Source organism: Lepisosteus platostomus, chromosome 9 (assembly GCF_059453375.1).
Source record: "Lepisosteus platostomus isolate fLepPlt1 chromosome 9, fLepPlt1.hap1, whole genome shotgun sequence".
Classification (NCBI taxonomy): domain Eukaryota; kingdom Metazoa; phylum Chordata; class Actinopteri; order Semionotiformes; family Lepisosteidae; genus Lepisosteus; species Lepisosteus platostomus.
Genome location: NC_142619.1, coordinates 28,483,790 through 28,499,697, shown reverse-complemented (window position 1 = coordinate 28,499,697; position 15,908 = coordinate 28,483,790). Strand labels below are relative to the sequence as shown.

Below are 15,908 nucleotides of genomic sequence, written 5' to 3'. Positions count from 1 at the left end.
CGTCGTTCCTGACATGTCAGTTTGTTGCCTAGAACCTACTATCAAGCTCTGTCTTATTAGAATTGAATCATACGCCTTTGTGTTAAAATATCTAGTGAGACATTTATAATCAGTTTATCTTTGTATTTTATTGAGATTTTCTTGAAGATATAACAATGTTTTAGATCTATGATGTATTAGAATAGAATTTGGATCAAACTAGCCCCTGTATATTGTATATCATTGGTCTAGATAATCCATCATAGATCATAGAGGTAACATAAATAATATTAATTGGATCAAGAAAAGAATATTGCTGGACACCACAGATAATATTTGCTAAACATGATGCAGACTCACCCGAGAAAATTAAATTAAATTTTCTGAGAAGAATTATTACAGTAGCATGATCTACTAAGATCCAACAAAACCAGGATGGAGGCAGTTTTGAATCTGCATTCATCAGTAAGTCCATTTGTTAGGTGGTTCTATGCTATAGATTGAACTTTTTCAAGGATATTATCAGCTACCAAATACTCCATTATTTAAGCACTAAATTTTTCAAATACAGTACCTCAGCGAGAAAGGTACAGTAAGGGCTAACCAGGTTAAGTTTTCTCAAAGAGAGGTTTTATCACAGTTAAGGAAAAATTGAACTATTCCTGTTTTCATTCAAGAACAGAGGATTGAAGGGAGTTAAGGTTAAGTAAAGCTACATCCTTTAGGAATCATGTTCAACTGGGATCTGAAACCATTTGAAACCCGGCAGAGGCTTTCAGGTTGTCTGTTGACCTCTGCTAGCAGGGCCTCTGTCACGTGCCACACCAGAGGGAGAGGAGAGCAAGGAGGGGACGGTCAGCCCAGCCTGTGGCCACTTGACACGGACGTTTCCGGAAAAGAGACTTTGCCCTCAAGGTGCTTAGCTGTCCAGCCCTTTATGGAGTGTGACACTCTGAGAAGTGTAAGTTTTCTTTTGTGGTTTGTGGTTGGTGATCCCTGGCCCTGGAAGCTGTTACCTTACGGCTGTGTGTGGAACGTCCCTAGAAATCCACTCGCCCCTGGGTGTGTAAGCCACGCCGCGCTATCGGCTGCAGGTGCTACAGAATTCTCGAGCCCTTGCTAGAACAAAAAAAGTTTACTCTCATGCTGGCATCTTCCACTGGTGACTGGCTGCCTGAGATTAAGATTCTGATTGCTTTTGAAGAATTTAATGGAATGGTACTCAAATTAATGACAAAAGAGGCTCCCCCCTGTGATTTGTGGTGTTCCAAATTCCATAGGGTGAGGTGAATAATGTAGTTTTAGTGCATACGCACAAACTCAAAGACTTTGCTGGGCATTTTAAGTTTAGACTCGAGATTTATTTTTATAGCTTAGCTTTTTATAAAGTGGGTGTTTCTATTCTTACTGCTGTGTTTGTTACTGTTTTTGGCATTATACCTTTAAATTAACACTCTGTAAAGTTCTTTTAGTGTTTTGTAATCATGTAAAGATGTATTGGTCTTATTTAGTGTACATTAAGCTGTAAATCAGATTATGGTTTTGGTTAATTTTACAAAAATGAAACAATAAATAATGGTGATTTACTGGCTAGTGCCACTAAATAGGATGAATAGGATGTTCTTAATATATTTCACTTTCAAACTAGTAACAAAATGTAACTATAAGCCAAAAAAAGTATAAAAGCATGATATACTGTAATGCAAGTTTCATAGCAAGAAGTACTTTGAAATATGTTGAAATATACACAGAGAGTCTGAAATTCTTAAGGCGTCTGCACCAGAAGGCAGATCACCTTTTGATTTGTAAAGGGAAAATGCCCTCATACTCAAGGCATTCCTTACTGTCAGGGTTAAGAGCACCTTGAACTCCTAATCCAGCTACACTGACCACTCTAAGTGCTCACCAGCTAGGATTATTCTTCGTGACAAATAGCTCCCTTATGCAGGCAACTCCTGAAAAGTAACGCATTTGACTAAAAAAACAAACTGTAACTATTATACAAAAAGTTGAAAAGCCGGGTATTATCATGCTTACAACAGAAGATTATGCACAGGGGTTGTTAAAACTGACAGAAATACATTTCTCCTTCAGGTCATATAGAGGATTATTCAGACAGAAAACAAAATGCCTTCATCTGTTCAGACTGTATTTTTTTCCAAGTCCTGCATTTCGTCTCCACAAGTTATCACTAGTAGTTATCACTCCTGACCTGTTAACTGCAGTCATTATTTTGAGAAAGAGCTTAATCCACATTTAGAATGATTCCAGTTCATTCAGAAAGTGGACACAAAATAATTCTGGAATCACGCTGCAGACTCAAATATAAACGAACTTGCAGTAATGCCAAGGAAGAGTATTAGAATTCAGTGTTCAATTTCATATCTTAAGGTCGCACAGAGCTGGATAATTTTAATTTAACTGTGTTTTTTCCTGTTAGGCAGACTGACTCCTAGAACTACATCTATGTGTGTACTGAAACAAAGAATAAAAAAGATTTTATGTTTTTCTTACTGCTCTTGGCCTAGTCCACATCAAAGTTCTAAAACACCTTACTTATTACCGTTAGTATATTTGCCTCCAGAAACACAAACATTAGTTTTATGTTCATTATACAAAAGGCAGAAAAAGAAAAATAGGCCCATTTCAATGTAACATACATTTAAATAACATTGTAAGAGATGCATGTGTGCAACCAATTTAAATCATAAGAGCTCAAAAAATGTATCATTGAGTAAACTCAATCTAGCTAATTCTATTACATAATAGATGTTGTAATACATAAATTATTGCTCCACAAATTCTTAATAAATTAATTTCCTGTGTATCTATGCTCCCTCTGGAGACTTCAGAGGAGAGTAGTTTACCTTGGCAGGTTAAAAATAGTATGTCTGTTTTCACTCCTTGGTGTCAGGGATATTATTTTTTGCCCTTGATCATTCCAACAGTTTTAATTCTGGTCTGTATGTTGGAAGGAAGTATGATCAGGGTCTTATTTATTTAAAATCCAATGCGTGATCCTTTTAATCCCAGCACAGCACAAAGATTGTGTTTCTTATACCACAGATGTGGAGTTTCCACATTTTTTAGGAGTTTGGAAATCATTTCTGTCTCCTTTAGATTCTCCAACCCTATTTTGAATGCTGAGAATTCTAAAGAGGAAGTGTTCAGCTTCAGTGTGGCTATTTTGATATTTGATACAGCTAATAAAACTCAAAATATCCAAAATATTATAGCCCGCCTCAATCTTACATGCGTCTTCATTCAATTTTTTCAAGAGACAAGGTCTGCAGCCTCACAGGTGTCAGACGATGAGAGAAATGGAGTTGTGCTCTGTTGTTTAGTAATCGCATTACCAGTTCTCAACAGCAGTCCTTCTCAGGATTAACTGAGAATTTATAAGACTGTTATCACAGCCATCCCTTCACAAATCCTGTGCCGGTGCATGCCTTACACAGTCTGTCTCTGACAAATGTGTTGCTGTATAGTTGTCTTTCGTCCCATGTTCTGGTTAACATATTGCTAGTATTCTTGATGTTTGTAAGCCCGTTCATATGCTTTTGCAGAAATGTTAATGTAAGCATTTACATTTTAACATTGGTCTCCTTCTGACCTTTTCTATAAAAATGTTCAGTACGTCCACAGCGCCTACCTCATTGCCATGCATGTTACCCACGTACTTGAACTCCGGGATCCCAATCTTGTGTTGGGTTGGGAATCTTCCAAGAACGAGAACCCAGAGGTCCCTTCCTGAAAAACAAGAAAAACACCCCAGATATCGGACCTTGCCCTTTAAGATATAGTCAGGATACTCATTTAGAAAACACTGACACATTATTGTCTCATTCTCTACAGTATATTGAAAAGAATTTCTCTAGACGTGCGAATGCAGAACCCAGAATGTCTTTTACCACTTCCTTTTGGATGACTCTGCACTGTGTGATGTTTGCAATTAGGTATGATCTGCACACCAAAACTGAGCCAAGACCCAACACTCTACTTCATCAATCCTCATCTCTCCTGAGACTGTGTGAAGAATGTCTGTACACTTCAATTGAACGTGACGAGTCTGAGCTTGCTATACTGTGTATGTCAGCCGGAGGTAATTTCGGAGACATGCTGGTATGCTTGGCCAAAGGGAAAAAGCACCTTATTCTGCTTGTTCATTATTTAAATTGACAAGTGTGGAACAACAGCTATGACTGTTTCCTCCAACCTGGAAAAAGACTTTAGTCGAAGTTTAACAATACCACAAGATAGTATAGCCAGTGTTTTATTCGGTTCAGGTTCATGGATGTGTCCATGTTCCTTTTACGAGTTGTTTTAGGAGTTTTGAAAGCTGTTTGAAACCTACTGACTTCTTACTTTTGAACTGTAAAACACTAATTCTAGACCAAAGAAAAATAAACTGAGGCAGTTTTTTGCCATTAAATTTAAACTTCTACAGATTTTACACTTCTGTGTCAGGGGTCCTGAAATTGTGCCGAAGTGCGTGTTAAACTAAACTGTGAAGCATCCCTTGAAATAAGCTATAAGAATGGCAGAATGGAATAAAAAATGTGCTTGTAAAATGCAAGTATTTTCACACATTCTTTCCCATTATTAAGAGGATTAGCATTGAGCCACACGACCACCGTTCACCTGCAAACCAGAATTCAAATCACATAAAATATCATGTAAAATGGAACCTAGAGAAGCTAATCTTGGCCTCAACTAAAAAAAAAAATCCCTCTCATGAAACCAATGAAAAAATAATATTTTATAGACAAGGACACTGCATAACAGACAGGAGTTCTGTGAAGCAATTGCTTCTTAGAACAGAAAAGGTTCTGTTGAGGACAAAAACAGCAATGTTAAATTGGTTATTAAATACATCGTAAGTAGAAAAACATTTGTGAAAATAATTGTAAGAATCCCTTGTATTTTGTATGATCCAAATGTTCTCAAAGCATCTTACAGGAGGGGACTCCACTAAAGTACAGCCCTTGTTTGGGTACTGTGGTGGAGCATTCGCAAGCAGTAGTAGCTTTGTAATGTTCTAAGCTACAGCCAGTACTGTTCTTAGATCTAAAGTACCAGCTCTACCTGAAATTTGTGGAATACCGGGCTCCCTGACATGGAGAAGAGAGAATGAGAGGCATTTAATCAAGAGGAAGAGGCACAGGGACAGGTGGTTCCCAGATTAATACTCATTCACCTCGGGCGACGGGGGCCCTGAAGGAGATTACATGGTACTTAGCTTAGCTCTCTAGTGGACATTGGTCCATTTCACAAGTGCACAATCTGGCAGAGCTTTATAGGCAAGCCAGAGACAGGATGGCAGAGACGGGACGCTAGTGACTCTTCAGTTCAAGCTGGCAGGAGAGCAGGAGATGATATCTAATATTTGCACTAATTGCATTTCCTGTCAAACAGGAGCTGAAGGCCAGATTACCAAATAGGGATCGCATGAGCCTTGGAAGTCGTGTATAACTGCTGGCTTAACAGGAATTTTCTATAGAATAACTCCTAACGCAATGTGTCAAGCAGCAGGGCGTTGCTCATACAGTACCTATGTGTTTCATGTTACAGGCCCTGTGCGATCTGTATTAGAAAATCAGGAGGAGCTGGAGTGGGCTTTAGAAATCTAGTTAAAACTGAAATATCCAGCTGCTGCAATATAGTCTAACCAGTTCTGTCTCGTCCAGTATGTGTCTGACTGTCCCGGTTAACACTGACATAGGAATGATAACCATCTTAAGCAGAAATAATAACACAGAAACAAATGAAGCATTAAGGCAGAAATGGTATTATGTCTGACTAACTGTAAATTAACTTCTTCAATTCCAGTGAAAATTAAAAGGCATTGCAAAAAAGGCATTTTTTTTCTATTTTCATCTATTAAGACTTGCACTGCTAATTACCAAGAGGGGAACAGACGAGGGGAAGGCTGCAAAGCAAAAATTGGGGGTTAATTCCACACCGAAAAGTAAAAAGAAAATAAAAAAACAATGTTTTTGGGCAGGGGAGCCTTCTTTAAATGTGTAAAGATATCATGTTTCTTTATTCATTTCCATTAATGCTGGACGCATTAGTGTTTCACTCATACAGCCTTAAGTTTAAATCAACGGGAGTATTGGCAAACTACCGTCTCAAAGCTTTCAAACTATATATTTTTTTATAACAAACCTTTACAGGAAGAAAAAGGGTATTAAATTAAATATTATCTGTCCAAAGCCACAACCTGAGGATAACTGAATGAACATAGAAATATAGGACATCTACCTTCCACCTATGTCAGTTGAGGCTTAGCAATAGGAACTTGGTAGATCTATAGGCGATTAGACAAGTATTTTTTGTGTATGGATTATAAGCTTTGGATCACAAATTTAACAATCGTATACCTCTCACCTTTATCATTTAACCCAGTCTTCTTCCCAACTACTTTGATTAACAATCTTGAATCACTGAGAACCTCACGAATGAAGCACCGTGATTAATTCCTACTTCAAACTGGAGACCTAAGAGGCGTGTACTATCTTTTAAGGTATTCATTCTTTTTAATTAACACTCGCTACTGAAGAATGGCATATTACCATTATAGTGACTGGTACAGTACATAAGGCTGGGCTTTACAGTGAGTGTGTGCATGACTTGTTTGTGTGGGATAGTGGGGGTTAGACGTTTGAGAAAGACAGTTGCTATCACACTGTAAGCTAACTTGAAATTAACACAGTTTAGCTATATTTGGCTCATTCATAGTTTATTCAGCTAAAGAACCTGTTATTCTGAACATGAGAAACAGACCGGTATGAGGACAGGTGGGTATGGGCTGCTTTTATCAACTGTATTTTTTACGATGGTGGCTGTTTCTCTAAACTGCCATGTAAATTGTTCTGTACGATAGCTCTCCTGCTCGCTGGAGTTCAGTTTCATGCTGGCGGGAGATATTCTATCAGCAGTTGTGTCTGTAAATGTAACAAAAGCCAAACTTTTCCAGAAGTAAAGATGGTACTTTTATAGGAAAGTAGCAAATTGAATGTACTGTAGTACACATTGTTTTGTATACCATACATAATACAGGAGAGATACTGATGTACTGTATTTATCACACTTTGCGATCAAACAAGCTACAAAAGGAGAACAGAAAACTTAGAACATGGTTTATAACTTCTGAATTGCAATTTAACACCTTGCAGGTATTAAGTATTTATTTTGAATATTGCAACAAAGAGGGATGTTTGGTCAAGGAGGGTTAATTTCACTAACCATTTCAGCTTTTCATTATGTGTTCATGTCCATGTCCCAGAAATTCTCTAAGTAAGGGGATATGTTGTTAAATAAGACTGTTCATGTAGACAGAGGTAGATTTGAGACCGTGTGGGAGCCCTGCTACAGTCTCCAGGACAGAAAAGAATGATAACTTCAGATACCAAGCAAATGACTTGTATTTGCATCTTTACCAAAGTATTTGAAATGTAAAATACATTTGAGGCCCTGTTCTTTGAACATTCACACCTTCCTTGGGAAGATGTGTGCAAGATAATATCTCATTACAAAAATAGTATTGAATTACAAGCACAGGACAGGTTAAATACTGCACAGACAGTCCAATCTTTAAATTGTTAATCTGGCCCTTTACATGAGCTGATAGGAAAGGGCCTGTTCAACACAATGTACATTACAGTGGCACATGTTTGTGAAGGAATGTTTTGCTTCTGTAAAATGAGTAGTAAAAAGATTCTTTATGGTGACCCATTTCTATTAAAAGGCGAATAATCCCCCTGAGTAGGAAAGACAAAGGTGCTTTTTATTTCATTTCCACCTGTAGGTGTAGTTTTCCATTGTTTCACCGTAAAAAGCCTATCCATTTTCGACTGTCTTTGTAGACAGTTTGTTTTTATCAATTAAACCATCTGGAATGCTGGAAGCATCACAGATCTCCATGCAACTGTCTAAATACTTCAATAGTTGCTCACTATGAAAAGGTGGAAACATTAGCTTCGTAACCCAGCAGCCCATCCGGGCTTGAAAAAAAAAAACAACTGGAAGTCTTAGTGGGCAGGAAAGCACCAGGGAAGCATTTTAGAACACCTTTCCTCCCAGAGGTATATCAATGCAGTATTTTGGAAATTGATTAAACAACGACTCTTTTCATTAAAAAAATAAGTTGAGATGGGCTGTTGAAAACTTGTTTCTAATTCCATGTGATAAAATGGTTGTGTTTTTCACATTTGTCAAGGTGCTAATTGTAGCAGTTTCCCAGTTGTAATCCAATACTTCAATGATAAAAGATAGAAATATTTACTAAGTGTGGTTTGATATTTACTTTTATTTAGTATATATACTCATATTTATAATATATATTAATATATACATACTATATATATTTACTGATATTTAGTCATATTTAATATTTACTTTTTAAAACTTTTTTAAATAGTCTGTTTCACAATGCCACTGATTGGAATGAAGCCTCCAAAAGCCTTGCTTTTGAACTGGTCATTTGTCAGTGTCAAAAAATTGGTGGAATGAGCTGGATAATATTAAAGGCTTCCCTTTCCCTTGCTCGCTGCTTTCAGTAAGCAAATGTAAATGCAGCTCAGGAAGTTTCACAATGACTTCACTCATGAGTTACAGACCTGCCTTGTGAAAGGCTTCCCAGCACCACACTCCCACAGTCTTCACAAATATCTTTAAAAATAAACAGCATTAGCTGGGCTAACTTGTCAATACAGTGCGCTATTCAGAAATCAAGCACAACCTTACAGAGAGCAGGAGCCACCTCGTTTTTCAGAGAAATTATGTGTCATTTTTTAATAATTTCTTCATCTGTTTGATTTTGCTTTTGAGCGCATCAAAAAAAAAATCTCACATCTGAAATGTAGAAAGGAAAAACATTGCAAATTGTCTTGACTGGGGAAATTATAAAGAGGTGCCCTTTCCTGCTGTGTAAATACAGGGTAGTATCTCTCAGGAGGCAGGAGATTGGGGGAGTTAGGGACAACGCATTACTGTCACATTCTTGAAACCATAAAAACAGAAAAGGTGTCTAAATGAAAAGGTGTTTAGGTGAGGCTCAGCATCATAGAAAAGAAAGACAGAAAGGGCTCTGTGGCGTGGTCGGAGAGTGGTCAATAAAGGCAGGGTTGTCTGGAATAAAGTTGTCTGAAAGGTCTGCCATGGAGAAATACGTTTCTAGTGACACTGGAGAAGAAGGCTGTGAAACCTGAATCCAGGAGCACCTGGCAACACAGATTAGAAAGATACACGCTGGGAGATGCACGTTTGTGTCACTGCCCATCACTCACAACCTGCCTCCCGAAGAAGAAGTTGTAAATTAAAGACATGGGATTTGAAAAAAAGAGAGAGAAAACCAAGATATAAGTGGAAATAGAATACATCACAACAACTGACAATAGTCTTTGAGCCTCATACTCAAATCACTTAAATCCCAAAGCAAGCAATGGGTATTTCAGTTCTGAGGGGATTTGAATACAGGTCGAGTACACCTACAGCACCTTGCAAATGTATTCAGTCCCCTGCATATCTTTCACATGTTGTTGCTTTAAAGTCTGCAGTCATGACACTCTAAAGCAGCAATTCATGTTTGTTATATACATTACCTACTTCAAGTTATGAATGCAAAAGTATTTAAAGCTTTTGCCATGGCAAACCTACTTTAGTCCAGTTGCACATCATTCCCTTAATGAGCCACATAATCAATTGAGTGGCCTTTGACAGTGTGCAATAATAGTGGTTCACATTATTTCAGAATAATTACACCCATCTCTGTAAGCTTCCTCAGTCAGGCAGGTTCAATTGTGAAGACCAATGAGCTTTCAAAACAACTCAAGGACAAAGGTGTATAAAAGCAAGCTTTGTGAAGTCAGTCACTGTTCCCACTGGGTCAACGGTATCCCAGTCACTCTACAAAGCTAGCCTATGACAGAATGGAAAATCCAAATCCTGCACGGAGTTTGCAACAAAGAATTTAAGTGACATTGCAAACCGTGAGGCAAAAGGTTTTGTGGTCGGACATTTTTTTTTTGTGGTCTAAATGCAAAGCATTACATCTGATGCAAACTCAATATAGTGAATTACTCAGTCAGCATCATCTCTACTGTTAAGCTTGGTGATAGCATCACTAGGTTACAGCTCTGCTCACCACCAGGGACTGGAAAGCTTGTCAAGACTGATGGGAACCTAGATGGAGTAAAGTACCAACAACAAGGTCAAAAATTCACCTTTCAGTGGGACAATGATCCAAACCAGAAGGCCAGAGTAGTAGAGGAGTACAGAGTACAGAGGAGTAGCTTAAAAATCAGAAAGAGAATGTCCTTGAGTGGCCTGACTTTACTACGTTGTGACTTTATTCATATTTAGAATCTGTGGAAACACTTGAAAAATACCAGAAATAAGTGACAGTTACTTAAATAAAAGTAAATGAGCCCCATGCAAGAGAACTTGAGCAAATCTACTGAACAAATTGGTAGTGATTGCAGCAATCTCGTGTGCAAAGCTGGTTAAGACTGACCCTAAAGGACTTATGGCTATAATTGCCGCCAAAGGTGAGTTGATTCATGGGTGCCAATCCTTATGAAATCCAAGTACTTCAGTTTTTACTTTTTTGTTTCTTATCTTACCACTAGAAGTCATTCCGGTTTTGAACAGAAGATTACATTTAAAAATCTGCTTGCACCATTTTAGAATTTCACAAAATGGGAAACTATAGGAAGGGTCTGAATACTTCGGCAAGACACTGTACTTGAAATGAAAAGCAAGCAAATCCCTCAAACTCCTTTAGTCATTGGCTGTTAAACAGTCAAATATATAAATCCCAGGAGTTGAAGGAGAAGACAGGGAAAGAAACAAACAGTGATCATTCTTACCTTCCACAGATTTTCCAATACTATGCAAGTGTGTGAAGGAAGAATAGTTTTTGTTGACTGCTTTCAGGTACTGTTCGATTTCGGCACTGTCATGGTAACGGAATTCCAGCCCCCAGATCGATGACACCAAGGTCCCACAGAACAGGCACACGCTGAGGAGAAACATCACCCAGATGCGTGCAATCCTAGAAACATTAAATAGTGTAATCAAAAGGAGGTGTTTGCATTTTACAATGTGCTACAAATGGCTTGGAAACTTCTTCTTCTGTCATGTATTTTCTCTAGTATTGGTCATCAGACTTCTGAAGGAGGAAGTATTATCCCCAGTCGTATTTGCATGGCTGTATGTTGTTGCAAAACATGTGGAGTGTCCTTCTTGACAGTGAGCGACGCTTTCACAGATGCTCACAGTGTGCTGTCCACAGTCTTGTGCCTGTTCTTTAGAAGCATCGATCATCTTGTGTGTATCTGTTTCTAATTTGTTTATATTGTAGTGAAGTGGCAATGTACCAGCACATGGAGCTGATACACAGCTGTAAAGAGGTGCCCTTGGACTCAGTACCTTATTTAGATGAGGGCAAATTATTTGCTGGAAGCTGTAAGGGACTGATAAATTAGTTTGATTGTTGATGTGTTGCATCAGTACTGTGTGTGTTAATTTTGTGCGCCTCTATCCATATGAGCCTTTACCTAGAGCAGGCATTCTCAGCCCTAGTCCTGGAGGCACACTGCCTTCTGTCTTTTTTGCTCCAGACAAGTTCTTAATCACAAGCTAATTGATTTCAGCTTTCTAATTGAAGGCATATTGGTCAATTTTAAGCTCTTAAGAAGTTGAATGGTATATATAATTGGTATCAACCCTGTATAATTTCTTACTTTCAGAACTCCTCTAATTGATTAATGAAAGGTAACTAATCAGTCCTCTGTGAAGGAAGAAACACTCGCCGTGGGAATGTCTGATACAGCGTGTCATTCCCACCTGTGTCTGCTCATCAACCAGTTTAGTTTCGATCTGTTGAATCAGAAATAATGGCAAGCGCATTGACGAGAGGCTGTGTCAAGTTCTGTGTCAAGCGCAGATGTTGTTGGAAGCAGAACCCTTGGGTATTTGTAAACACTCAGGACTGACTGAACAAACAAGTTAACTAAGAATCTAAACAAGCAAGCAAATTAATGAAGTCGTCAATTAGCAGCTGGAATGAAACCCAGCAGACACTGTGTTCCTTCTGGACCAGGGCTGGGGACCACTGAGCTCGGGCAGGGATTCCCAACCTTTTTTGTCTGCTGAACCCCTTCAACCTAAATTATTTGGTAATAATAAGTCCCCCCTTGAGATTTTAACTAAATCAAACCTTTCAATAAATGTAGATAAATCCTACAGCAACCCTCTTAACATGCATCTTTTCACCTTTTTCTTATTCTTATTCTTATATTGTTATTTATTCATAGGACTATTTAATTTGACATTGACGTTTCCATCACAATCTCACGAACCCCCTGCAGTACCGTCACGAACCCCTAGGGGTTCACCGAACCCCCGTTTGGGAACCCCTGAGCTAGAGGATACTGTGTGCCTGGTGGTGGGAGCTGGGAATTGGATTTTTTGAAAGGGGGGAATCATTGCAGCGCCGTGGTTGTGATCTGGTCTGAGCAAACCACTGTGAGGCAGAGCTGCAAGATAAACCGCAATGACATTTTGCAAGAAAGCAAGAGGTGGAAGCTGGTCATTTTCCTGCTGGTGGAGTGCTTCTAAAGCAGAAGGACCACTCAGCTGGGGTAAACCTAGAGGCACCGTTAGGGAAGGACACGCATGATATTCAGCTTCGTGGAAGACACTGACACTTGGTACCACCTAGAGGGACAGAATCAGCAGTGGACGTCCCCTAACGGTGACAAATGAACCCTAAGTAATTCCTGGTAGCAGGAGCACGAGAGGACCTGAGTAACACAAAGTCTACAGTGGATTGTAAAGAGATGTGTAGAGTATGTGGCTGCTTTCCATTCCCAGACCTGGGCCCAGGGGTGCCAAGGAAAGGAGAGGTGAGTGCCCCTGCGGCCAGTGAGCTGCTTCTCAGGAGATGGACTCTGGCTCGCGAGAGACAACCAGCTCAGTTTCAGAGGGTGTGTGCTTTCCAGCTGTAGTTCAAGCAGGCAGCAAGTGTCAACGGTTGGAGCTCTGAGATGAGTTTCTACCACGCTCAGCACAATGTTAGGAATCCCTGGTGGGAAGAAACAAGGATCCTGTGCAGACGCAGGCACGGGTAAAAGATGAGGCAGGCGAACAATCCAAAAACGAGAGGCAAGGTCGTGGTCAAAAGGCGAAAGGCAAATAGTAATCCAGGGAGATCTCCGGTAGCAAACAGTCCGAGGCGAGAGGCGAGGTGCAAAGTCGAAAAGGCAGAAGGGGAGTCCAATAACCAGAAAAAACGAAGTACGGGAAAAAACGCCAGGTAGAGCTCTCAAGGAGTAGACTCAATACCGAGCAGGTGGAATGTGAGCAGGTGGTTTAACTCGTGCGGCGGCGTTTGTTAATAATCACCCGCTGCTGGGGCTGATTAGCTCGCTTACGAGTTGGTCTTGACTGCCTGGTTGTCGTGACACACAACAGATGATCTTGGACTTTGACACGAAACAGACCGAATCAGCTGAGGTTCTGTTCCACCCCTTGAGCGCGGAAAGTTGGCTCCAGCACCTGACTGAACAAAGCAGGCCTGACCGAAAGCCAAGAATCTTCTGCAGCAGATGTGCAGGACTGAACCCCTAAGAAAGGAAGCCATGTGAGTCAAGGCCATCTTTGCAGAAGGCTGCTCAGCTAAGCGACAGAGAGTGAGCTGACTTGCCACCTGACAATCAAGGGACAGCCGTCCGGGAAGATCTGGAAAGCTGGGCTATCTTCAGTGGCTGGAAAGAGGAGGGAAACGAGCGCGAGATGACTGACAGGGGGGTGTTTTTTTCTGGGAACCCAGTTGCCTCCTGCATCCAAGTGAGAACAGGAGCAGCACCAGAAGGCTAATCGTCACGGTCAGCGGAACTGACCTCATGTCCAGTGTATCAACGGAATGTGTTGTGAGACTCTTAATCAGTTCTCTGCTTTGTCAGTAGAGAAAGGGAGAACACGGACATTGGGCAGGATCAGGGGTTAAGCTGAGGACAGTGACAGGGCAGATACACTCATAATGAGCTGGGGACTGTTGCAAGTTGAGTGGCAGTCACACGGTGGAGCAGGATTTCTGTTTGCGGGTGTGATTGGTCTGGACAATGAAGACCCTCATGTAACAGGAGATTCACTAGACCCGAGGAGATGATACACTCCTTCTTGGGGGAGAAGACTATCCCACTCTCTCACAGCAAGGGGAGGAGAGGTAAGGCCTGCTACCACCCAAAAGCTGCGGCCCAGTGGCTCTGTGCGAACTGGAGCCCAGGTGAGAGGGAACGTCCCCCAGAAGCAGCCTCCTCCCAAAGAACCGAAGGAAGGTAACTTGGGGGCCTGCCGAGCAGCAAGAACACGGCCAGACCTCTTCCAAAGATCCCAGCCGGGCCAGTGTTTCCAGCGGCTCCAAGAAAGGACTCGGTGAGCGGAGCCTTTAGCCGAAGCAGATGCTACCTCCTGCCTTGCGGAGCCTGGAGTGATCACATCTGGGAGTACTTGCTGGGAGCAAGTGGAAGCGCAGTGCAGCAGCTGTGGTGGGACTGAGAACGAGCCCCAGCTTGTGGTTTGTAATGGAGAGTGGATCTGCGAGGGGTGTGTGAGACTAATAGGAGTCAGGATGGACACAGCTGTTCTACTGCATTTGGGCTGTAAAGAACGATTATGCACTATGCACTCAGTATCATGATATGAGATCCAAACTAGCAGATCAAGATAATATTGCATTTCTAGTTTGTTGTAGTGCATCAAAATGTGGGGAATACAGTGGCAGAAAAGTACGATCTGGTCCTAGATATTGTCCCTGGGTTTGATTCTGGACTGAGGCACCTTCTGTGTGGATTTTGCATGTTCTCCTCTCTCAGCGTTTTGTTTTTCTAAATTATCTCTGTGTGCTGGTGTGTATGTACTGTATACACCCAGGGACAGTTTCCACCACAATTAATGGGAATGTGCGGATAATAATAGAAAATAAAAATATACATGGTCAAATTCCTTATCATTCATGGCTAGACACAATCTACAAAAAGCCTTTTGACATCTCAGAAAGAGCTAGGGTTGTGGAATACAGCTTGCACATTCACTATAAAATGCTTTAAATCTCCTTATTAGTAGTTGATGGTAAACTAATAAAAAAGTAAAAATAATCATTAGGTTTTAATCAAAACTAATTAAAAACTACAGACTTGGTTCTAAAAGCGATTCAGAACCATAGGTTTTCAGAAGTATGAACAAACCTAGAAAACTAAATATCGATTATATTCCCACTTCCCTGACATATGCCAAAGGAGGAAGCGTCTCCAAACTTTTCTCTTGACAATAATGAGCTTCTACACAAAATTGATACACTTTTACAGCATTATAATTTAATCACTGGATTGCTATACTGTACATCCATCTCCTAACCACTTCTTCCAATTTAGGGTACATATGTGCTATATTAAATGTAATATATCCCTACCTTCTCAAATCAGCCGTTTTTTTTTTTCAAAAAAAAATTCTCGGTCCTTAATTTTAAAACACTCCAAAGTCGTTTGTGTTCTTTCATTCAGCGAAGGGGCAACTGTCGGTGACACTCCAGCGCACCGCAAAGCTCTCGGCTGGTGCCTCAACGCCGCAGCTCTTGAGAAAGACGAGTGTCTTCTTTAAAGACCGGGGTTGTTCAGTGTCCACGTACTGTAGACTCCGCCTCTGAGCCCCGACAACTGCCAGTTACTCCTCTTAACACCACTCAGACACTTCCGCTGGCTCTTGGAGAAAACGCAGCCGACGCGTATTTTTGTGAGATTTAATCTGTTTATGAAAGCCCAACGGGCGATCCGTTAAAAAGTTAAAGCTCCAACGCCCACAAAATCTTCTCGACTAAGTGGCGCTCCCTGGAGAGCACGAAGCTTTTTTGAAACTTTTCCTGT

At 40.5% G+C, this 15,908-nt stretch overlaps 1 protein-coding gene across 2 annotated transcripts in view; it reads right to left on the bottom strand.

Annotated features, from left to right (window-relative positions):
• cpm (carboxypeptidase M) overlaps nt 1–15,908 on the bottom strand; it is a 41,569-nt gene extending 25,661 nt beyond the window's left edge. The window contains exons 1-3 of one of the 2 annotated variants that reach the window (XR_015941121.1): nt 15,458–15,908; nt 10,851–11,035; nt 3,632–3,729 (exon numbers count right to left, since the gene is read on the bottom strand). Coding sequence is in view for 1 of the 2 variants with exons in the window: in XM_088644597.1 (XP_088500723.1) it covers nt 3,632–3,729; nt 10,851–11,016 (264 nt within the window). In the remaining variant the exon portion in view is untranslated. The remainder of the gene's footprint in view (nt 1–3,631; nt 3,730–10,850; nt 11,036–15,457) is intronic. The other variant, XM_088644597.1, reaches the window with a different exon arrangement.